This window comes from Cetorhinus maximus, chromosome 11 (genome assembly GCF_964194155.1).
Source record: "Cetorhinus maximus chromosome 11, sCetMax3.hap1.1, whole genome shotgun sequence".
NCBI lineage: Eukaryota > Metazoa > Chordata > Chondrichthyes > Lamniformes > Cetorhinidae > Cetorhinus > Cetorhinus maximus.
Window position 1 is genome coordinate 28,894,509 of NC_135889.1, and position 25,191 is coordinate 28,919,699.

Sequence of the window (25,191 nt, forward strand, 5' to 3'; positions counted from 1 at the left end):
ACGCTGAGTAAATTTAAGGAGGAGATAGACAGATTTTTTAATTAGTAATGGGTTGAAAGGTTATGGGGAGAGGGCAGGAAATTGGAGTTCAGGCCGAAATTAGATCAGCCATGATCATATTGAATGGCAGGGCAGGCTCGAGGGGCTGAATTGCCTACTCCTGCTCCTAGTTCTTTTGTTCTTATGACAGAATAAGAGTCTTTTATATATTCATTATCCAGACGTAGGCATAACTGAAAAAACAAACCCTAGTTGCTGCCGAATCCAAGAGCAGAATTTTGCCCTCGGATGGCGGGTGGGCCCCACCGGCTCGGCGGCGGGTGGACAGCCGCTGCCGAAACGAGGCCCGCCGCCATTTTGAGTGGATAGGCCAATTAAGGCCCGCCCAGCGGCCTGCCCGACAGGAAACGCTATGCGCTTCCTGTGCGGGGGGGGAGGGATTCCCCATCTGTCAAAGTGCGCTCTTTAGCGCATGCGCGCGAAAGAGCGCACTGCTCCCTGAGGCAAAGTCCTGTCTCAGGGAGATTCGTGAGAGGTAAGAAAAGTCTGAAAATACATAAATATTGAAATTATTAACATGTCCCCCTCATATGACAATGTCACACGAGATGGGACATGTTAATAATAAACACATAAAATTTATTAAATGTTTAAAAAACGGACATGAAACTTCATCCCGCCAGTGGATGAAGTTTCATGAATAATCAGAAGCCTGCTGGGCCTCCTGGCCTGCCCACCAGCCTTAAGCTTGGACGGGCAGGTCTTTAGTTATCTTAACTAGCCTGTCAATGGCCTCAATTGGCCATTGACAAATCGGCGGGCGGACAGCTAATTTCGCTGTCCGCCCGCCTTCCTAAAAATTTAAAGGGACCGGGATGATGTCGGGGATTCGTCCTGACGTCATCCCACATCATTTCCCCTTGGCGAGCGGGCCCTGCCCCCAAATCGCCGAGGGGAAAATCCTGCCCCAAGTTGCCCTTGAAAAGATGGTGGCGAGCCTTCTTCTTGCGTCGCTGGAGTTTGTGTGGTGCCAGTGATCCCATTGTGCTTTTAGGTATGGAGTTTCAGGATTGTCACCCAGCACCAATGCAGGAATGGCAATATATATCCCAAGTTGGAATGGCATGGCGGAAACCTTGGAGGTTAAGATGTTCCCATGTCGTGCAGCCCTCGTCCTTCTCCTGCCTCTGCAAAAAGAGACCTGCACGAAATGAATCGATTTGATTCCTTGCAGCTATAATAAAAACAGAACATGCCGGAAATACTTAGCAGGTTTGAGAGCACCTGTGCAGAGAGAAACAACATTAACATTTGAAGTCGAATAATATTTTCAACTTTTCCTGTTTTTATTTCCAATTTCCAGCACCTGCATTATTTTGCTTTTGTATTAGTTCCTTGCAGCACAGAGCATTCCTTCTCCAGTACAGAGTTATGCATGATTCTAGTACATTAGAACCAAGGGGCAATTTTTTTGATTTTAGTGCTCTCCATATGAAACGGCAATGGGGAGCACCTATTAGGCATTCAGGCACATTGCATCCTGAATGATTTTCCATCCGTTCATTGATGACATGCTCTGTTTTAAATTCAGACCACTAAATCATAGAACGTACCCTTAAATGTGTGGAAAATGGAAGTTCCCTCCAGTTTGTTTGTTTTGTATCTTCACACTTTTTTTTTCCTGTGGAGACTAAAAGGGAAGTGTTGAAAAGATTAGCAGGCTGATTATTCACATGTTAAATGTGTCATGCGCAGAGCCAAACAATCCTGGAGTGTGATTTGAACCTGGAGTTTCTGGCTCAGAGGCAGGGGGCACTACCTACTGAGCCACAAGACATAAGAACATAAGAAATAGGAGCAGGAGTAGGCCATTCGGCCCCTCAAGCCTGCTCCGCCATTCAATAAGATCATGACTGATCTGCCCCAGGCCTCAATTCTTCTTTCATGCCAGCTCCTCATAACCCTCAATTCCCCGATATTTCAAAAATCTATCTACCTCCTTTTTAAATACTTTCAGTGATCTAGCCTCCACAAATCTCTGGAGTAGAGAATTCCAGACATTCACCACCCTCTGAGAGAAGAAATTCCTTCGCATCTTAGTTTTAATTGAGTGTCCCCTTATTCTGTAACTATGTCCCCTAGTTCGAGATTCCCCCACTAGTGGAAACATCTTCTCAACATCTACCCTGTCAAGCCCCCTCAGAATCTTGTACGTTTCAATAAGCTCACCCCTCATTCTTCTAAACTCTAATGAATAAAGGCCTAACCTGTTTAGCCGTTCTTGATGAGTCAACACCTTCATCCCTGGAATCAGCCTAGTGAATCTCATTTGAAATTCCTCCAATGCCAGTAAATCCTTTGTACACAGTACTCCAGGTACGGCCTCGCCAACATCCTGTACAGTTGTAACAAGATTTCCCTATTTTTAAACTCAAACCCCCTAGCAATATAGGCCAAAATTCCATTTGCCTTCTTGATTACTTGCTGCACCTGCATGCTAACTCTTTTTTTATGTTTCATGCACCAAGAACACCCAGATCCCTCTGTGCTGCACTTTTTTGGGGTCTTTCTCCATTTAAATAATAGTCTGCCTTTTAATTCCTCCTACCAAAGTGCATGATGTCACACTTTCGTACATTAAACTCCATTTGCCAAGTTTTCGCCCACTCACTCAACCTATCTATATCCCTTTGCAGATTCCTTATGTTCTCATCACAACATGCCCTCCTACCTATTTGTGTATCGTCAGCAAATTTGGATGCATTACACTCTGCCCCCTCCTCCAAATCATTAATAAAGACGGTAAATAATTGAGGCCCTAGGACTGATCCTTGTGGCACTCCACTAGCTACGTCTTCCCAACCTGAAAAAGACCCATTAACCCTGACTCTCTATCTTCTGTGTGTTAACCAATCCTAAATCCATGCTAATGTATTACCCCCAATACCGTGAGCTCCTATCTTGTGTGATAACCTTTTATGTGGCACTTTATCGAATGCCTTCTGGAAATCCAAATATACTACATCTACCGATTCCACTTTATCAACTCTGCTTGTTATATCCTCAAAGAACTCTAGCAAATTTGTCAAACATGATTTCCCTTTCACAAAACCATGTTGACTCTGTTTGATTGCATTAAGCTTTTCTAAATATCCTGCTACTTCTTTCTTAATAATGGACTCTAGCATTTTCCGAACCACAGATGTTAGGCTGACTGGCCTATAGTTTCCTGCTTTCTGACCCCCTCCCTTCTTGAACAAGTGTGTCACATTAACAGTTTTCCAATCCGCTGGGACCCTCCTGGAATCCAGTGAGTTCTGGAATATTTCGACCAATGTCTCCACTATCTCTGTAGCTACTTCCTTTAAAACCCTTGGATGCAGGACATCAGGTCCTGGTGACTTGTCTGCCTTTAGTCCCATTAGTTTGTCAAATACTTTGTCCCTCGTGTTAGAGACTGTTACAAGATCTTTCCTCCCATTAGCTCCTTGCTTATCTGATATCTTTGGGATGTTTATAGTGTCCTCCACCGTGAAGACCGATGCAAAATATTGTTTTAAATTATCTGCCATTTCCCTGTTCCCCTTTATAAATTCTCCAGTTGCATCCTCCAAGGGTCCCACGCTCACTTTAGCCACTCTCTTTATTTTTATATACCCATAGAAGCTCTTGTTTGTTTTTATATTTCTTGCCAATTTACTTTCATAACCTTCTCCCTCTCCATCAGCTTTTTAGTCATCCCGCTGCTGATTCCTAAAAAATTCCCAATCCTCTGGCCTACCACTAGTTTTCCCTGCTTTGTATGCCCTAGTTTTTGATTGGATACTCTCCTTGACCACCTTTGTTAACCACGGGTGGTTCATCCTTCTCGAGTCCTTTTTGACTGGGATAGATTTTTGCTGAGCGTTATGAAATACCTGCTTAAATGTCTGCTACTGCTCATCCACTGACCTTCCCCTTAGTCTATTTTCCCAGCCCACTTTAGACAACTCTTTCTTCATACCTCTGTAACTGCCCTTATTTAAGTTGAGGACACTGGTTTGAGACCCGAGTTGCTTGCCCTCAAACTGAATTTAAAATTCTACCATGTTGTGATCACTACCCCCTATAGGATCCTTAACTATGATATCTCTTATTAATCCCACCTCATTACACAATACTGGATTTCAAATAGCCTGTTCCTAGGTAGGTTCTGCAACATATTGCTCTAAGAAACAATCCCTGATGCACTCTACAAATTCATCTTCCATGTTACCCCTGCCAATCTGATTTGGCCAGTCTATATACAGATTAAAATCACCCATAAAAATTGTAGCGCCCTTCTTACACACCTCCATTATTTCCTGATTCATACTTTGTTCTACAGCAGGGCAACCCTTCGTGGGCCTATAGACAACTCCCACCCATGACTTCTTCCCCTTGCTATTCCTTATTTCCACCCAAACTGATTCCATGATCTATTGTACCTATATCACCACTGCACTGATACCTTCCTTTATTAACAAAGCTGCCCACCTCCTTATGCTTTTTATCTATTTTTCCAGAATGTTGAATACCTTTGAATATTGAGTTCCCAGTCTTGGTCAACCTGCAATCACGTCTCTGTAATAACTATCAAGTCATATTCATTTATTTCTATTTGTGCCATCAACTCGTTTACCTTGTTACAAACGCTGCGTGCATTCAGATAAAGAAAAGCTTTGACTTTTTACCATCATTGCTCGTTCTGTTTCTGATTTCTGCTGCACCCTTCTGCTTATATTTTCTGCCCCTTCCTGTCATACTTTGATTATCGTTCACCTATTCACTACCCTGCACCTCTGCTCTCTCATTTCCTTTTGATTTTTTAAGCTTCCCTTTATTTGAACCCTCCCCCCAACTAATTAGTTTAAAGTCCTACCTACAACCCTAGTTATACGATTCACCAGGACACTAGTCCCAGCATGGTTCAAATGAAGCCTGCCCCAATTGAACAGCTCTCTCCTTCCCCAGTACTGGTGCCAGTACCCCATGAATCAGAACCCACTTCTCCCACACCAATCTTTGAGCCACACATTTAATCTTTAATCTTATTTATCCTGTGCCAATTTGCATGTGGCTCAGGTAGTAATCTGGAGATTATTACCTTTGTGGTTCTGCTTTTTAATTTAGCCCCAAGCTGCTTGTTGTCCCTCAGCAGAACCTCCTTCCTAGTCCTACCTATGTCATTGGTACCTGCATAGACCATGACAACTGGATCCTTCCGCTCCCACTCCAAGTTCCTCTCCAGCCCAGAAGAGTTGTCCTTGACCTTGGCACCAGGTAGGCAACACAGCCTTCGGGACTCTCTGTCTTTGCTGCAGAGAACAGTATCTATTCCTCTAACTATGCTATCCCCTATTACTACTACATTACCTTCCACTTCATTGACTGAGTGCAGCTCTTCTGAGCTCGATATCAACAAGTACATTGTTGAGCAGAGGGATGTTTGCATTTATTGAAGTTGTGCTGTACCTGACCTGAGAGTGATGCTGATTAGGAAAAACGATATCCTTCCCTGGCTTTATTACTCCCTATCCCTATGTCTTCCTCCATCCCTACAGCCCTCTGACTTTCTCCACATTTGGGTTCTTGTCATGGCACAATGCCTTCACCGCATTATTAGTGGCCATGCCTTCAGCTGTCTTGACCCTGACCTCTGGAATTCCCTCCCTAAACCTCCCTATCTCTCCATCTTTGTCTTCCTTATGGAACCTCTTTAAAACCAAGCTTTTGGTCGCCTAACCTAACGTTTCCTCCTTTGACTCAGTGTTAATTTTTTTTAGTTGATTGCGTTCCTATGAAATGCCTTGGGATGCTGTACTCCATTAAAGACATTATATAAATGCATTTTGTTGTTATGATAAAATGTTCTGTTCCTGAGTAGACCATGAAAGTTAACCCAATCTTACTGCATCATTTCAGGACTTGTAACAATAAAAAATATGTTGCTGGATGGTTTTGAAATTTGTGCAATAAATATCCTTATGTTTTAAAAGCTATAACAAAGTTATTGATCAGTCCACCGGATAACAATTTTCAGGTCAAAATGCTGGAATTTCCAGCCTAACTCTATCGTGGAGACACCATAAAGACTGTAGTGTTTAAGGGGAAGATCCACCACTGCTTTATCAGGGCAATTAGAGATGTGAGATAAATGCAGCCCCATTCCTTGTAGTTAAATTGTGAGCATATTTTTTGAAATTTAATGAGAATTGTTAGAAGTCTGTTAATGTCATTGAAGAAGAAAATCAGAATTGAAAAAACAGAAGCAGAATGCCTGGTGGAAGAGGGGGTTAACCATCTGCTTAAAATAGCCAAAATGAGAACTGCAGCAAAATGTCCAGTGTCATCTTTACCAAAAATGTTTCTGCACCTACATGATGGGGTTTTCTGTCATGTACCCCCTTGAGTTTTCCATTAAAATTACCAAAAGAAGAATTTCAATCCCAATTGGCTATTTTTTAGCAATAAGCGTAGAGGAGAAATTACGTGCTATACATCAGCATCTGTTTATAGTATAGGGCCTATTGATTTTTGGAACTTCAGAAAACTTACACAATGGTAGTTAATATAGCAAGCCAATGTCAAATCCATTCTAATTCATTGAATGAAAAAATCAAAGAAGCTGTGACTAGTTGAGGCATGAGAGAAAGAATTTCTACTATTTTCCTTCTGTTTTCTCCACTCTTTATCTGACTCATGTCTGGGTTGGCAGCCCTTTGATATTCCGCCCAAGTATCCACTATTCATTGATGAACATTGATTTTTTTTTTACAATGGGACTGTTAACACAAAGTTGACGGAATGCTACTGCCTCATGGCACTGTCTTCGATCAACTAATTCACCCTAGACCAGGAAATGAACATGGGACTTTCACATTCTGTGCCTCAGTATATTTCCCCATAGTGTATTTAGCACCCAAGATTGTGCCAAGCAAAACTCTTCCTCTTTTCCTTTGATATTCTTGTTATGTAAGGAAATTCACTTCCATGGTTTTACATAGGATTATATAGGTTTTAAGGCACATTTGATGAAGGGTTTTGAATCCTGGAGCATCCATTCCTGGAACTAAATCAAATTCTTATACGATGCACTGGACCAATGTTGCAGACACATGCACGTGTTTCGCTGTAGAAGATGGATCCTCTAAATTCACATTAACGTCTCATTTTGTTTTTCTTTGTCATTCACTTACATGTTGATTGAATTCAGACGAGGTATTGCATCGTGAACACAGACTTCCTCGCACTCGCTCAGTTCCCGGAATATGGACCTCCCCTGGAGAAGGAGAGCTACATCATTCACTGCCTTATCAAAAGCACGGGGCCCCATATTATGCTGACATGGAGAGCTCTGACAACGATGAGGCTCCTGAGCATCCAGTGTATCAGCGCCACTTTGTACGTCACAGGAATAAAAGTTCCTCACAGGAAAATTCAGGCTCTGGAGGAAGTCAGGTATATCTTCAAAGAATGCAAGCAATCTGGATTCTACCAATGTACACATTTATGTATTAGACACAACTTTACTTCTAATTAATTTGGCATTGTATTGTAGTCTTTAGAGCTAGCAAACAATATGACAAGAGTGATATGCAGCTGATGGGTTTGGCCAGGTGACTGGAACACTTTGATTCTATATATTAGCATGAATGACATCCTCCTGAAAATGTAAATGCACTGCCAAAGAAAAACCTAAGCCTGTGCCTGATGTTCATAGGCATAATTTTTTATCACTATAAGCATTCTGCCCCAGTTAAAATTCCAACTAGTGATTCTTTCACTCTGGGGGCAGGTTTGGGACTCGAAAACAATCCTGGTTCCTGTTTCTTGCCCCCAAAGTGAAAATTCAACTTATTGTGTCAACAGTGTGGTGTTACAATGAGTTTCAGCTAACTCCTAAACTCCTATCATCTAACCTCGGCAAAGCCAAGGCAGAAGTAAATAGGGAAGGTGATGGCGTAGTGGTATTGTCACTGGACCAGTAATCCAGAGACCCAGAGTGATGCTCTGGGTTTGAATCCCTCCACGGCAGATGGTGGAATTTAAATTCAATAAAAATCTGGAATTAAAAGTCTAATGATGACCATGAAACCATTGTTGTAAAAACCCATCTGGTTTACTGATGCCCTTTAGGGGAAGGAAATCAGCCATCCTATTATCATGGTCCACAGCAACGTGGTTGACTCTTAAATGGCCTAGTAAGCCACTCAGTTGTATCAAACTGCTACAAAGTCTCAAAAAAGGAATGAAACTGGACGGACCACCTGACTTCGACCTAGGCACCAGAAACAATATCATCAAATTCAGCCCTGTCGACCCTGTAAAGTTATCCTTACTAACATCTGGGGTTTAGTGTCAAAATTGGGAGAGCTGTCTCACAGACTAGTCAAGCAACAGCCTGACATAGTCATCCTCATGGGATCATACCTTACAGATAATGTCCCAGACACCACCATCACTATCCCTGGGCATTTCCTGTCCCACCGGCAGGACAGACGCAGCAGAGGTGGCGGCACAGTGGTATACAGTCAGGAGGAAGTTACCCTTGGAGTCCTCAACATCGACCCCATGAAGTTTCATGGCAAGGAAACCTGCTGATTACCACGTACCACCCATCCTCAGCTGATGAATCAATGCTCCTCAATGTTGAACATCGCTTGGAGGGTGGCAAGGGTGCAGAATGTACTCCGTGTGAGGGACTTCAATGCTCATCACCAAAAGCGGCTCAGTAGCACCACTACTGACCGAGCTGGCCGAGTCCTAAATGACATAGTTGCTAGACTGGGTCTGCAGCAGGTGGCGAGGGAACCAACAAGAGGGAAAAACATACTTAACCTCATCCTTACCATCCTGCCTGCTGCAGATACATCTGTCCATGACGGTATCGGTAGGAGTGACCACCGCACAGTCGTTATGGAGATGAATTCCCACCTTCACATTGAGGATACGCTGAATCGTGTCGTGTGGCACTACCACTGTTCTAGATGGGATAGACTTCAAACAGATCCAGCAACTCAAGACTGGGCATCCATGAGACACTGTGGGCCATCAGCAGCAGCAGAATTGTGCTCGAACATAATCTGTAGCCTCATAGCCCGGCATATCCCCCACTCTACCATTACCGTCAAGCCAGAGGATCAACCCTGGATCAATGAAGAGTACAGGAGAGCATGCCAGGAGCAGTACCAGGCAAACCTCAAAATGAGGTATCAACCTGGTTAAGCTACAACACAGGACTACTTGACTGCCAAACAGCATAAGCAGCAAGTGATAGATGGAGCTAAGTGACGGATCAGATCTAAGCTCTGCAGTCCTGCCAAATCCAGTCCTGAATGGTGGTGGCCAATTAAACAGCTCACTGGAAGAGGAGGCTCCACAAATATCCCCATCCTCAATGATATGGGAGCCCAGCACATCAGTGCAAAAGATAAGGCTGAAGCATTTGCTACAATCTTCAGTCAGAAGTGCCGAGTGGATGATCCATCTCGGCCTCCTCCGGAATCCCCAGCATCACAGATGCCGGTCTTCAGCCAATTCAATTCACTCCACATGATATCAAGAAATGGCTGAAGGCACTGGATAGTGCAAAGGCTATGGGGCCTGACAATATTACGGCAATAGTACTGAAGACTTGTGCTCCAGAGCCGCGCCCCTAGCCAAACTGTTCCAATACAGCTACAATGCTGGCATCTACCTGGCTATGTGGAAAACTGCCCAGATATGTCCTGTACACAAAAAGCAGGACAAATCCAACACGGCCCAATTACTACCCCATCAGTCTACTCTTGATTATCATAAAGTAATGGAAGGGGTCATCAACAGTGCTATAAAGAGGCACTTGCTTAGCAATAACCTGCTCGTTGACACCCAGTTTGGGTTCCACCAGGGCAACTCAGCTCCTGACATCATTATAGCCTTGGTTCAAACATGGACACAAGTGGTGAGGTGAGAGTGATTGCCCTCAACATCAAGGCTGCATTTGACCAAGTGTAGCATCAAGGAGCCCGAGCAAAACTGGAGTCAACAGGAATCTGGGGGGAAACTCTCCACTGGTTGGAGTCATACCTAGCACAAAGGAAGATGGTTGTGGTTGTTGGAGGTCAGTCGTCTCAGCTCCAGGACATCACTGCAGGAGTTCCTCAGGGTAGTGTCCTCGGCCCAACCATCTTCAGCTGCTTCATCAATGATCTTCCTTCCATCATAAGGTCAGAAGCGGGGATGTTTGCTGATGATTGCACAATGTCCAGCACCATTCACGACTCCTCAGATACTGAAGCAGTCCATATCCAAACACAGCAAGACCTGGACAATATCCAGGCTTGGGCTGACAAGTGGCAAGTAACATTCACGCCACACAAGTGACAAACAATGACCATCTCCAACAAGAGAGAATCTGACCATCGCCCCTTGACATTCAATGGCATTACCATCACTGAATCCCCCATTATCAACAACCTGGGGGTTACCATTGACCAGAAGCTGACCTGAACTAGCCATATAAATACCGTGGCTACAAGAGCAGGTCAGAGGCTAAGGGTCGGGCAACGAGTAACTCACCTCCTAACTCCCCAAAGCCTGTCCACCATCTACAAGGCACAAGTCAGGAGTGTGATGGAATACTCCCCACTTGCCCGGATGAGTGCAGCTCCCACAACACTCAAGAAGCTTGACACGTCCAGGACAAAGCAGCCCGCTTGATTGGCACCACATCCACAAACATTCACTCCCTCCACCACCGACGCACAGTAGCAGCAGTGTGTACCATCTACAAGATGCACTGCAGGAATTCACAAAGGCTCCTTAGCACCTTCCAAACCCACAACCACAGCCATCTAGAAGGACAAGGGCAGCAGTTGGATGGGAACACCACCACCTGGAAGTTCCCTTCCAAGTCACTCACCGCCCTGACTTGGAAATATATCGCCATTCCTTCGCTGTCACTGGGTTAAAATCCTGGAACTCCCTTCCTAACAGCACTGTGGGTGTACCTACAGCACATGAACTGCAGCAGTTCAAGAAGGCAGCTCACCACCACCTTCTCAAGGGCAACTAGGGATGAGCAATAAATGTTGGCCCAGCCAGTGAAGCCCACATCCTATGAATGAATGAAAAAAAAATATTGCCCTGATTTCAAGGATATAACAAACAAGACGCAAGCTTAGCGATTTTTTAATTGATATTTTACCAGATCCCAAAATGTTGCAGATATTATCCTATTCTCTATTTTTTTTCAATTATCTCAGTCTAGTTAATTTCTGCCTCTCATTTTCATACTTGTTGCATTTTTATCCTCTTCTACATGCTTTTCTTATAACTCTGAAAGGAGATCTTTAGTGTAAGAGTAAGTATGAGGAATGGTGCAGTTATCCCAACACCAATCCTTTGGAACCATGGTAAATACGATTTATGGTTTACATTTAGCTTAACACCAAACCTTTGGATTCAATATACGCCATTTTCTCTGACACTGAAGATCCTCTTTAAACTGGTTGAATTGCATAATGTATTCATCCTGGTGCTGGTGATGGTTTGAAACTTTCTTTACCTACAGCTTTCAGACTTGTCTAAGCGCATGTCTTCCATTGAGCGAATGCTATGCAGACTGGAGGAGAAGATGACTCCCAGCTCTGTAAAGGTAATCAGTTACAATTGTAAAGTTACACTGATTAATGGTTGCCTTCACAGGAGGCAAGTTAAAAATAAGAAACACGCTTTGTGTCTTTATATTATGAATAAATATAAAGCATGTTTGATCAGAGACAGGCAAGGAAAGTGATTTATATAATTCCATTTGAATCTGCTGCTTGACTGCCGAAGTTTTGCATTAAAAAATCCCAGAGACAGTGCTAACACTGATTTCTGAACTCATCTGAATGGTAACAAATAACTTACTCAGATGACTATTTACCAGAAAGGTACCTAAAAGCACCCAATTGTGGATTGCTGGAGAAAGTTGGGCAAAATCTGTAACTTGCCTGTTTGTACCCCAATATGTTGGATCTCCCAAATCAATCCTGCATTGTTGCTTATTCCTTAGTGTCTATCTTGTGTTCATTTCATATGACAAACCAGAGACAAGACAGCCTGGAACCTTTCCCTTCTTAACTGGCAAGCCCCACAGCTTGTCCTCATGTTCATTATGTTTTCCACAGGTGGAAAGGGGATTAGTAAAAGGATTTCTTTTTAATTCTAATTGCTGAGTATTTGTTGATTGGCTTCTTTCAGTTGGCTAGAATGCATTCTGTATTTTCAGCTTTGCAATTGCATGTGTGAGTGTGTAAGAGTATGCAGTCTCTGTACTCGGCAGTTGGTAATTAAGAATGAAGATTAGGCCTCAAATTTCTCCTGATTTCAACTGGTGAACAGAGCATTACCAGCACTAGCCATTCGCCAGATTTGCAGAAGTTTTTTTTTAACTCTCATGGGAAGTTGAAAGATAACTTTAGTTTGAGAATGGCAATATTGTGAATTTATGATTGACTTTTCAGGTTATCTCCTGAGGCTCTTCAACCCAAAATGATTAGGTGGAATGGTAGGCTCCATCTGTTTTCTCCTCAATGGACCACATTATCAAGCAAGGATTTTTATATAAGGCAAATGGGCAAGATATTGGCATCATTAGCAACTTTTTAGGCTCTATAAGTGCCTTTAGGGCTCCAAAATGTTGGCACTGACGAACACCGGATGCCATATTGGTGAGGTGGTGGGTGTCAGCCAACGTTCCTTCTAATTTCCTTTTGGAGTGCGTGGGTGATTTATTAAGTGCACAGCCTCTTTAGATATTTTAGTGCAGCCACATACGCAAGGCAACTTAAAGGGGCTGAGTTCTGCACGGCCTTGAGTGGGGACTTTTGGGTTGCTACATGGCTGCTCACTTACAGGGAACATTGCTGTCAGCGTGGGGCACAGTGAATGCCCAATGGAACTACGTAGAGCAGGCAGATCATGTTGTCAGTTAGCATGCAGCACTGATGCTTTGTGGAGCTTAATACTTCAGCCAACACCTACTCTTAACCAGCTGAACACAGATTCAGAAGGACCCACACCAGTGTTAATTAAAAGGTTATCAACTACGTACAGATGATTTGCTGATTGATTTCTCCAAGCTGTTGTTTTGATTCTACAAGTTTTTTGTGAATTCTATAGTAGTTTTACATTGCAAAACTTCACAGGAAGTGGTGTGGCAGTGCTGAAGCAGCTTTTGCTGACCTCAAGGTTTCTGCACAAACCAGTTACTCCCAGACATGCGTGCACTATTAGCCCTGGAATACATTATGCCTTGGAAAATGAACAAAAGCCTCACAGAGCAGGACAAGTTGCTGGAAGAGGAGTGGGAAAAAGGAAGGAGACCATACCCAACTGGAGTGTTCAAGGAGCAATTCTCCAATCTCAGCCTCAGCGAGGAACAATCTAAGAAATGACTGCATTCCAGTAAGGAAGTACTCAATGAAATATGCCAGCTGCTGCAGGCGCAGCTGCAACTGCAGAGCAAGACAAGGACCACATTGTCTGAGGTTGCGAAGGTGATCATGGCGATTAACTTCATGCATTTGGTATCTTTCAGGTTGGAGCTAGAGGTATTTGCAGTTTCCCATCCACTATTGTGTGTATGGGAAGTCGCTGTCTACTGTTGCCAGTGGAGCGACCATGTTAGTATTGTAGGATTCCTCATGGTGCAGTGTGCCACTGACTACACAACATCACTTTGTGGGCACTGCGTATCACCTACTGCCCTAATGTCAGAACCAAAAGAGATTTCACTCCCTCAATGTTCAGCTGATGTGTGACCATAGAGAGTAAATCATGCTGGGCAGTGATGGGTATCCTGGCAACTATGATGATGCCTTCATTCTGCGGCAGCTCTCTGTGCCAGCTGCATGTGAACCATCATGGCAAACCAAAGGGTGATCACTGTGCAATAAGCTCTATCTTTTGACAACATGGCTAATGAGTCTGCGAGCACTTGACAGCATGCATACAATGAGAGCCATTTTGTGCACATGTGCGTGGAATGTGATAGAGCAGACCATTGGCCTTGCTGAATCAATGATTCCACTGCTTGGAGCACTCTGGAGGAGCCCTGCAGTACTCAGCAGAGTGGGGTGGTCTGCTGCATGCTGCACAACCTCAACATTGTAGAACAGAATGAATCATACAATGGTTACAGCACAGAAGGAGGCCATTCGACCTGCTAATTCCTCACTGCCTTCTTACAAGAGCAACTCAACTAATACCCCGCCTACCCACCATTATTTCAGCATAATCACAGAATCACACAGTGCAGAAGAGGTGCTTCGGCCCATCGAGTCTGCACCGACACGTGAGAAACACCTGACCTACCTACCTAATCCCATTTACCAGCACTTGGCCCATAGCCTTGAATGTTATGACATGCCAAGTGTTCATTCAGGTACTTTTTAAAGGTGAGGCAATCAGCCTCCACCACCCTCCCAGGCAGCGCATTCCAGACAGTCACCACCCTCTGGGTAAAAAAGTTTTTCCTCACATCCCCCCTAAACCTCCTGCCCCTCACCTTGAACTTGTGTCCCCTCGTGACTGACCCTTCAACTAAGGGGAACAGCTGCTCCCTATCCACCCTGTCCATGCCCCTCATAATCTTGTACACCTCAATCAGGTCGCCCCTCAGTCTTCTCTGCTCCAACAAAAACAACCTAAGTCTATCCAACCTCTCTTCATAACTTAAATGTTTCATCCCAGGCAACATCCTGGTGAATCTCCTCTGCACTCCCTCCAGTGCAATCACATCCTTCCTATAATGTGGTGACCAGAGCTGCACACAGTACTCCAGCTGTGGCCTCATTAAGGTTCTATACAACTCCAACATGACCTCCCTACTTTTGTAATCTATACCTCGATTGATAAAGGCGAGTGTCCCATGTGCCTTTTTCACCACCCCACTAACATGCTCCTCCACCTTCAGAGATCTATGGACACACACGTCAAGGTTGCTTTGTTCCTCAGAACTTCCTAGTGTCATGCCGTTCATTGAATACTTCCTTGTCAAATTACTCCTTCCAAAGTGTATCACCTCACACTTTTCAGGGTTAAATTCCATCTGCCACTTATCTACCCATTTGACCATCCCGTCTATATCTTCCTGTAGCCCAAGACACTCAACCTTACTGTTAACTGCCCGGCCAATCTTTGTGTTATCCGCAAATTTACTAATCCTACCTAATCCTAATCCTATAATCATGCAATTTTTTTCCCTTCAGCTGCATATCCAATTCTCTTTTGAAAACTACAATTGATTCTGCCTCCCCCACATTCTCAGGCAGTGCATTGCACAGCATAACTACTCATTGTGTGAAAAATGTTTTTTCATGTTGCCTTTGGTTCTTTTGCCAATCAGTTTAAATCAATATTCTCTGGTTCTCTTGAGAACATAAGAAATAAGAGCAGTAGTAGGCCATTCGGTCCTTCAAGGCTGCTCCACCATTCAGTAAGATCTGATTGTGGCTTTAACTCCACTTTCCTGCCTGCCCCCCATAACCCTTGACTCCCTTTGTCATTCAAAAATCTGTCTAACTCAGCCTTGAATATATTCAATGACCAAATTCAAATGCTGTCTGTGGAAAAGAATTCCAAAGACTAATGACCCTCTGAGAGAAGAATTTCCCTCATCTCCATCCTAAATGGGAAACCCCTTATTTTGAATGGAAACATTCTCCCAGTATCTACCCTGTCAAGCCCCCACAGAATCTTATATATCTCAATAAGATCATCTCTCATTCTTCTAAACTCCAATGAGTATAGACCCAACCTGCTCAACCTTTCCTCAAAAGGCAACCCCTTTATCCCAGGAATCAACCTAGTGAACCTTCTCTGAACTGTTTCTAATGCACTTATATACATCCTTAAGTTAGGAGATCAGCCATGATCTTATTAAATGTGTTATGGCACAGCTGATGGTAAATGCTGAGTTGTTCAAATCCCAGAGAGATACTTGAGACAACCGCCACAACTATTTTTGCAATTTGTACGTTTCGAGATGCGGGCTTTGAATTCAGTAGTAATAAGTCCACCAAGCCTTACAGGTTTTTACAGAACTAGATTAAACATCTATTAAAAAGAAAAATTATTTTAAGCACAAACACATATCTACAAATTACTACTATAATAACTTCTAAATCCCCTAATTAATCTAACTCCCAATTACACCTCCGTTAAGGCAACAGTAAAACACACAGATTTTAAAAGACCTAGCAAAGTAACACCCTGGAAAGTCGAATTCAAAGTGAGCCTTTTCTCAGCTTCAATTCCTTGTAGACAGCAAGTTGAGGCTTAGAGGCTGAAGGCTTTTCATGCTTGTTAGATCTTAGACTGCCTGCCTGTAAACACAGCCCTCTCTCCTTTATACATATTTTCCCTTTTGAATGCAAATTCCCATTGTTTCACTATGTCTTTGGATTTTTACCTCTCTAGTAATAATATCTATCATAGCACCAATTTTACCATTAATCTTTGGGAATAATAAACACGCTGTTCCTTAACTTCTCCTTTCTAGGTGTAATATTTCACTCCCTCTTTTGACTTCAAGCTAGCCTGGTTTATTTAAAAATGCAAATGTCCCTTTATGCCTTACATTCTAACCTTCCCCATGTTTACCTACTTAACATTTCAAACCTAGGTTATCTTCTGATACATCAAAACACCCAGACCAGCTGCCTTTAATTCAATTAAGACACAGACATACACACACACACACACACACAGACATAGACACGCCCCACTATTACTCTATTTTACAATAAATTCCAATAACATTATGGACATTTCTATATCTTCCTGACAAATGTCGGAGCAGGCTCCAAGGGGCGAGTGGCCTATTCCTACACCTAATTTGTATGTTCATATGAGACCAAAACTGTACACAATACCCTAGGTACAGTCTCACCAATGCCCTGTACAGTTGTAGCAAGACTTTCCTACTTTTATACTACTTTCCCCTTGCAACTAAGGCCAACACTCGATTTGCCATCCTCATTACTCGCATGCTTTATGTGATTCATGTACAAGTACACCCAGATCCCTCTGTACTCAGCATTCTGCAGTCTCTCTCCATTTACATAATATTCTGCTTTTCAGTTCTTTCTGTCAAATTGGACAGCCTCACATTTTTCCACACCACGCTCCATCTTTCAAATTTTTTGCCCACTCACTAAACCTGTCTACTTCCCTTTGCAGACAATGTGGACTCTCCTCACAACTTGCTTTCCTGCCTATTTTTGTATCATCAGCATATTTGGCTACAATAGAGTCAGTTCCTTCGTCCAAGTCATTACAGTAAAGCCCCACCACTCACAGGGGTTACATTCCTGCGAAACCTCGCAAACAGCGAAATCACGCATGATGAACATGCTTTTCAATGGGAATCAATTGGATAGGTTCCAGTAATGCAAGGGCAGCATTGGTTTGTGCAGTTACTGGACAGCAAATTGTAGTACAGTACCTGTATATGACAGGCGGGGGAGCCTCTGAGCAATACAAGACATTTTGAAAATTTTAAGAAGAGACAATCCTCATTTAAGAAAAAACTGAGTAACCTCAAAACTGGCAAGCAAAATCAGTGACCGAACCGAGCCATTGTTGCATCTCTGGACTGAGAGATTTGGGCATTTCCAGGTTAATCTCTCCTTTCGGGCTGCACTTCAGCTGCAAACATTCCAGGCACTGTTCCTCACCCCTGTCAGAAAGGTGCGTAAAAGAAGAGAATTAAATGTCCACGGCCGGGACTAATGGAAGGAATTAGCTTCCAGAGGCTGCGACACCATCTCTCCATTAAAAAGTGCTGAGGTCTCTGCTCTTTTATGGCTGCTGTCTCCTCAGGGAAAGAGGAGAAAGGGACAAGAAAACACGGCTAAGTGAACATTGCTCATGATGGGCGATGCGGTGTACAAAGGCTTTAGCGCAGGTAAGCAAATATGCGAACAAGGAAGTCGCAAAAGGCGGGACTTTTCTGTAATTAAGATGCTAAATAATTAAGACCCCAGTACTGATCCTGTGGCACTCCACTAGTTACAGATTGCCAAGTTGAAAATGACCCATTTATCCGGACTCTGTATTTCTTGCTAGTTAGCCAATCCTCTATCCGCGCTAATAATCACTTCCAACACCATAAGCTCTTATCTTGTGTTGTAACCTTTTATGTAGCACCTTACTGATTGCCTTTGGGAATCCATTTACACTACATCTACTGGTTCCTCTTTATCCACCCTGGTGGTTACATCCTCAAAGAACTATAATAACTAATTATTATAATAATTATTATAATAACTATAACACATAAATTCACATTCAGTATAAATTATTGTTTTCCCCTTATATTGGTATTCTTGCAAAGTGTCCTGATGAGTGCAAGACAAAAAGCTTCGACATATGTCTCTTTCTTCGGCAATACTCTAATAAATTTGTCAAACGCGAGGACCCTTCTCCAAAGGGAACAGTTTCTCTCTATCTACTCTGCCTACACCCCTCATGATTTTGAACACCACTATCAATTCTCCTTTCAACCTTTCCTTCTCTAAGAAGAACAACCCCAGCTTCTCCAATCTGTCCTTGTAACTGAAGACCCTCATCCCTGGAATCATTCTGCAACTTCTCTAAAACTTTCACACCTTACCTAAATACTGTGCCCAGAATTGGACACAGTACTCCAGCTGAGTACGAACCAGTGTTTTATAAAGGTTTACCAGAACTTCTTTGCTTTTGTACTCCATGCCTCAATTTATAAAGTCCCAGCATCTTATATGCCTTTTTAACCATTTTCTCAAACCCCCTGGCATCTTCAACAATTTGTGCACATTAGTCCAAGTCCTGCACCCCCTTTAGAATTGTACTTATTAGTTTATATTGCTTCTCCTCTTCCTACCAAAATGTATCCCTTCACACTTCTCTTTATTAAATTTCATCTGTCACATGTCCGACGACTCCTCCAGCCTGTCTATGTCCTCTTGATGTCAATTAATACCCTTCCCACAGTTCACAATACTTTCAAGTTTTAAGTCATATGCAAATATTAAAGCTCTGTCCTGTACACCCAAGTCTAGGTCATCAATATTTATAAGGAAAAGCAGTGGTCCTAGTACTGATCCATGGGGAACTACTACTTTATAGCTCCCTCCATTCTGAAAAGCAATCATTTACCACTAGTCTCTTTTTCCTGTCACTCAGCCAACGTCTTATCCATGTTGCCACTGTCCCTCTTATTCAAGGGGCATCAACTTCACTGACAAGCCTATAGTGTGGTACTTTATTAAACACCTTTTGGAAGTCCTTTTACACCACCACATCAACTGCCTTACCCTCATCAACCATCTGTTGTCTCATCAAAAGACTCAATCCTGTTAATTAAGCACGATTTGCCTTTAACAAGCCCATGCAAGCTTTCCTTAATTAACCTACATTTTTCTAAGTTACTTTTAATTTTGTCCCGGATTATCATTTCTAAATGCTTTCTTACCACTAAGGTTAAACTGACTGTAGTTGTTGGGTTTATTCTTACACCCTTTCTTGAACATGGGTGCAACATTTGAATTCTTCTGCCTTATTCCACTCTTACTTCCCTCAGCATCCTCAGATGCAACGCATCAGATTCTAGTGACTTATTAACTTTAAGTACAGCCAGCTTTTCCAATACCTCTTTATCAATTTTTATTCTATTCAGTCTCTCAATTATCTCTAGCTTCACTGTGCATTGGCAGCATCTTCTTCCTTGGCAAGGAGAAATGTTAAGTACTCATTTCATATCTCAGCCATGCCCCCGTAAAATCCTATCCATTATGACTACTCTCCAGTTTTTGCACCTCTCTGTAGTTTCCCTGCAAATTTATTTCTCTATATCTTTCCTGCTAGCTGGTGGCCATAGAATAGGCCCAGTAGTATAATGATATCTCTATTGTTTCTTAACTCTAGCCAAATAGGTTATATTTAAATGAAATGGCTGCCATGGAATAGCTGGCAGGTGTGCAAGCAGTAAGATGTGGGTTTGAAGCATGCAGCAGTGCTAAGTGTCAGAGAGTGCAGTGGAGCATGTGAATATCAGGTATGATTCTCAATTGATAGATAAGTGACAGGGTGTGGTGAATTGAGTGGTGTCTGAGGCTGCTGGTGCGCTTTGTAGATGCAGCATTTCAAGGTACATTCACTGACCTTGACCATTTGTGTGAGATCATTGAACTTCTTGTGGTACTGCAGCCAGGTCCATCAGGCTTGACTTCTGGCATTGACCTCCATGGCAATCTCTCCCACTGCCTTCTCAGGGGAATTAACAGGATGAATGCTGAGAGGATGTTTCCCCTTGTGGGAGAGACTAGAACTAGGGGATACAGTTTAAAAATAAGGAGGCTCCCATTTAAGACGGAGATGAGGAGAAATATTTTTCTCTCGGAGGGCTGTTGGTCTGTGGAATTTTCTTCCCCAGAGAACTGTGGAGGCAGGGTCATTGAATATTTTTAAGGCTGAGTTAGCTAGATTTTGATTGACATGGGCATCAAAGGTTATAGGGGATAGACAGGAAAATAGAGTTGAGGACACAATCAGATCAGCAATGATCTTATCAAATGGCGGAGCAGGCACAAGGGGCTGAATGGCCTACTCCTCCTAATTCTTATGTTCATATAAGTGGAGACCCTACTGGCCCCTTTCAGATACAAAACATCTCTCCTGAGCTGCACAAAAATATTTCTACAGTGAAAATTGCTGCAAAGTAAACATGAGGGAAGGCAGAGGGATCCATAGTGATGGATGTGGTGCGGGAGGTGTTAGTGGTGCAGAGATGCTTTGGAGTTGTGGGGTTGTCAGGCAACCCTCAAGGACAAACCTCAGGTGCGAGTGGGAGCACATGGTCGGTGAGATCAATTCCTGGAGCCTGGACTCAAGGACCTGGCAGAAGCGCCATAAGAAGTCTATTAACATCAAATGGGTGGTCTAGGTCAGCGAATACATCTTCACATGGCATTTCCTACTCACCACAATACTAACCTCTCATGCTGGTCAATGTGGCATACTTCATCCCAACTTGGAAATATGTCGCCATTCCTTCACTGTGGCTGGGTGAAAATCCTAGAGATCCCTTCCTAAATGCACTGTGGGTGTATCTACCCCACATGGAGTACAACGGTTCAAGAAGGTGGCTCACCATCACCTTCTCAAGGGCAATTAGGGATGGGCAACAAATGCTGGCCTGGCCAGCGATGCCAGCATTCCATGAACAAATAAAAAAAATGCACTGCAGCCCCGTCACTCAGCCAGCATCAGTCCCTAGCACTCAGGACTCATGCACAACTTTGTGCTCACACACCCACCTCTCACTACCCCCACATATGTCCAGCTGTGGGAGGTACATCCACCCAAACATAGTGCTACAAAATCACTGACATTCTGCTCTCTGTCTTGTGAGACGGTTTGGCACACAATAGAAGGGAGCAGAGCAGAAGTGGCAGAGGTGAAGTACTCCTGCATCTCCTCAGCCCAACAGAGGAGATGGATGTCTGCATCATGGGGCTGGCTACAGCGGGGGCCATATCTTCATCACAAAAACATTAAGGATGATGGCCTGTTCTTGTCCTGGTCCCTCCTCAGTTTCCAGCACACCAACATCTTTCTGTTTGGCAAGCTGCTGATGCTGTTGCCATGGATCTTTTGCTTGTCACCCCACCCCTCCTCCCTCACACCAACTTTCCCTGTCTGAGTTCCTACTTTCAAACACTCAAGCCTGCCCTTCCGTAGGAGCTGCATAAAGAAGCAAGAGAGCAACAGCACAGCGCAAATGAAGAGGCTCTGTGATCAGGCACTCATAGCTACAAGCTCAGATATTCGCACTGCATGTACCTTGGAGGTTAAACTAGATTTGGGATCAGCATACGGTGAGTTGTTTGGGCACAAGTGGCCTGCAACCTGGCCAAGGGTAAAGAACAATTCATGGGCTGAATCTTCGGCTCGGCGAGCGGGGGTGGGGCCTGCTAGCCAAGGTGTAAAATGACACGGGGTGACGTCGGGCGTGCATCCCAACTTCACCGCGAGTCAGCTGCGCACCCGCCGAACTGTCAAAGGCCTGTTAAGGCCATTAATTTACTAATTAAGCCTATTGAGAAAGCTGCCCATCCAACCTTAAGGTTGGTGGGCAGGCAAGGAGCCCAGGTGGCCAGGCAATTTTTCATGGAACCTCATCCATGGGCAGGATGAGGTTTCATGAAGGGTTTATAAATTAAATAAATTATTTAATTAAAGTTCATTAACATGTCCCAGCTCAATGTGACACTGTCACATGAGGGGACATGTCTTAAAAATTTTTTTTTCTTTATTAAAATTTTTAAAACTTAAAACTTATCCCCCTGAGGCACCTCTGTACCTCAGGGAGATTTCTGCGCTCTTTCGCATTTATTCGCGAAAGAGGGCACTCCCAACTCAGGGAAACCCACCCCCCGCCCGCACAGGGAGCTTCCGGGTACGTGTCACACTGGGCGGGCCATAATTGGCCCGCCCACGTAAAATGGTGGCACGGACCCAATCAGGACCCCACACAACCCCCCTGATGGGGGGAGAATTCTACCCCATGTGTCAGTTCAACAGAAGGAAAAGTTGTAGTTGAGTACTCTGCAGTGGACTCCGATGAGGACTTTATTGGGGTAGCAGACAGGAGAATGCTGAATGGACATGCACACCAAGATGCTCTGTGGATTGGCTGGCCTACCTGACAGCCTCCTATCAAGGAACAAGGAGGACTCTGGCAACAACTTAGTAGAGAGTATGACATGGAGCTTGCCCTCACCGCAGCTTTTGCTCCATCTCCCTGTCATCCTGACCTCCCAGAGGCACTGCCACTGCTGTCCCCGACCTGTTGGAGCCCTTGGTGGTCAGCTCTTTCTATCCCCCTTGGTATCCCCCATAACACCTTCAAAAACACTCCAAAGTATTTCCAGGCACTTTGCAAAAGTACCAAAAAATTACTTTACCTGCAGTTACAGTGCCTGGTGCTTTAAATAAGGGGCCAACTTTCAGATTCACTCTTGTTTTTTAGGGGTGAATAATGATTTTCTTGCCTGCCCGCGCATTGCTCAAATTTGGGCTCCTGGCATCATGACATCCGTTTGGACTATGTGATGTCAGGCTAGCACCGAATCAATATCTTCCGACACCCACTGGACACAACTGTATGAGCCATTGTCCTCAAAGAACGCCTCACAGATCATGCAGGAAGTGACCGGCAGTACAAGCTGCACATGAAAAACAGCTCAAAACCACCAATGTGAGGCAATTTCACACTGTAAGAGGCTTTGCTGCAATTAAGATGATACTGTGTACGCTTCCTTATCATACTAATTAGCTGCATCCTCTACTTACAGTCCCAAAATAAAGCTAACAACCGATCAGGTAAAGGCTGAGTCAATTGTTGTAGATTTCTTTCTCCTTACAAGGCTGAATCATTTTCTTGTACAACATTTTAATGCTTAGAATGTTGAGAGGCATACAACTTCCATTAGGACATTTGAATAAAGATGCTTTTAAAAGAAAATGAAGGGTAAATGTAATTGGAAAGCTTTTCTGTAGGTTTATAAGAAAACTGCCTTTAGGCTAATGTACACACAGTATTTACTGGGGAGAAACTGTTTATTCCTTATTTTTATTACTGTGACATTTACTGCTCTGTTCTGGAAAGCTTCATTAATAAGGTGGAAATAGGAAGTTGGCAGGGTGGGACTAATTGGATAGCTCTTTCAAAGAGCTCGCACAAGCATGATGGGCCGAATGGCTTCCTTCTGTGCTATTTGATTCTACAGCAGTGCTCAGTACCTAATTAACAGATTCTGTTGACTAATCTAATTGAATTTTTTTGATGCAGTACTAGGTTGATGAAAGGAATGCAGTGGATATTTTCTGTATGGATTTTAAGAAAGTGACAAAGTACAACATAAAAGACTGGTTCAAAAAATTGAGACTCATGGAATAGGATTGTCAGTGTCAGCTTGGATAAAAAATTGGCTTAAGGACAGAAAACAGTGAGTTGTTTTTCAGACTGGGGGATGGTCGACACTGCTGTTCCCCAAGAATCAGTACTGGGCTGCTGCTTTTTTGATATATATAAATGACTTGGATATTGGAATACTGAGTAAAATTTCAAAAATTTGCCAATGATTTCAAACTTGGAGGTGTGGCAAATAATGAGGATGCTACCAATTGACTGCAAAAGGACATAGACAGGCATGCAGAGTGAGAAAGAAATCTACAACAATTGACTCAGCCTTTACCTGATCGGTTGTTAGCTTTATTTTGGGACTGTAAGTAGAGGATGCAGCTAATTAGTTTAATAAGGAAGCGTACACAGTATCATCTTAATTGTAGCAAAGCCTCTTACAGTGTGAAATTGCCTCACATTGGTGGTTTTGAGCTGTTTTTCATGTGCAGCTTGTACTGCCGGTCACTTCCTGCATGATCTGTGAGGCGTTTTTTGAGGATAATGGCTCATACAGTTGTGTCCAGTGGGTGTCGGAAGATATTGATTCGGTGCTAGCCTGACATCACATGGTCTAAACGGATGATCTGATGCAGAAGAAATTCAGAACAGAGAAGTGTGAGATGAGGCATTTTGGCCAAAATGCCAGGGAGAGGCAACATAAACTAAATAGTACAGTTATAAGGAGTGTGCGGGACAGAGGGACCTGGGGATTCATGTGCATAGATCTTTGAAGGTGGCAGAACATTGAGAGAGCAGTTAGCAAAGCGTATGGGCTTCATACTAGAAAGGTATTGAGTTCAAAAACAGGAGAGCTATGCTGAACTCTCTGGAAGCTCTGAAAGCTCTGGTTAGGCCATAACTAGAGTATTGCTAGTTCTGGACACCATACTTTAAGACAGATGTGAGGGCCTTTGAGAAGGGCACAGAGGATATTGACGGAATGGTTCCAGAATGAGGGAATTTAGCTACAAGGTTAGGTTGGAGAAACTGGGGTTGTTCTCCTTGGAGCAAAGGAGATTGAGGGGGGATCTGTATTTTCTAATAGGTTAACATCTATTCTTTCAGTTCTGGTGTCATTCTAATAAATCATTTCTGCACTTCTCCACTGTCACAAAATAATATGTGGATCATAATATGTAGATCAGGAAGATGGTGTTGAGGTTGAGGTTGAAGATCAGCCACGATCAGCC

At 43.4% G+C, this 25,191-nt stretch overlaps 1 protein-coding gene across 6 annotated transcripts in view; it reads left to right on the forward strand.

Annotated features, from left to right (window-relative positions):
- Nucleotides 1–25,191, forward strand: part of mlpha (melanophilin a) — a 203,068-nt gene that overhangs the window by 112,467 nt on the left and 65,410 nt on the right. For 5 of the 6 annotated variants that reach the window (XM_078551716.1, XM_078551719.1, XM_078551720.1 and 2 more), the window contains 2 exons: nt 7,235–7,479; nt 11,576–11,659. In XM_078551716.1, the coding sequence (XP_078407842.1) occupies nt 7,235–7,479; nt 11,576–11,659 (329 nt within the window). The remainder of the gene's footprint in view (nt 1–7,234; nt 7,480–11,575; nt 11,660–25,191) is intronic. The other variant, XM_078551718.1, reaches the window with a different exon arrangement.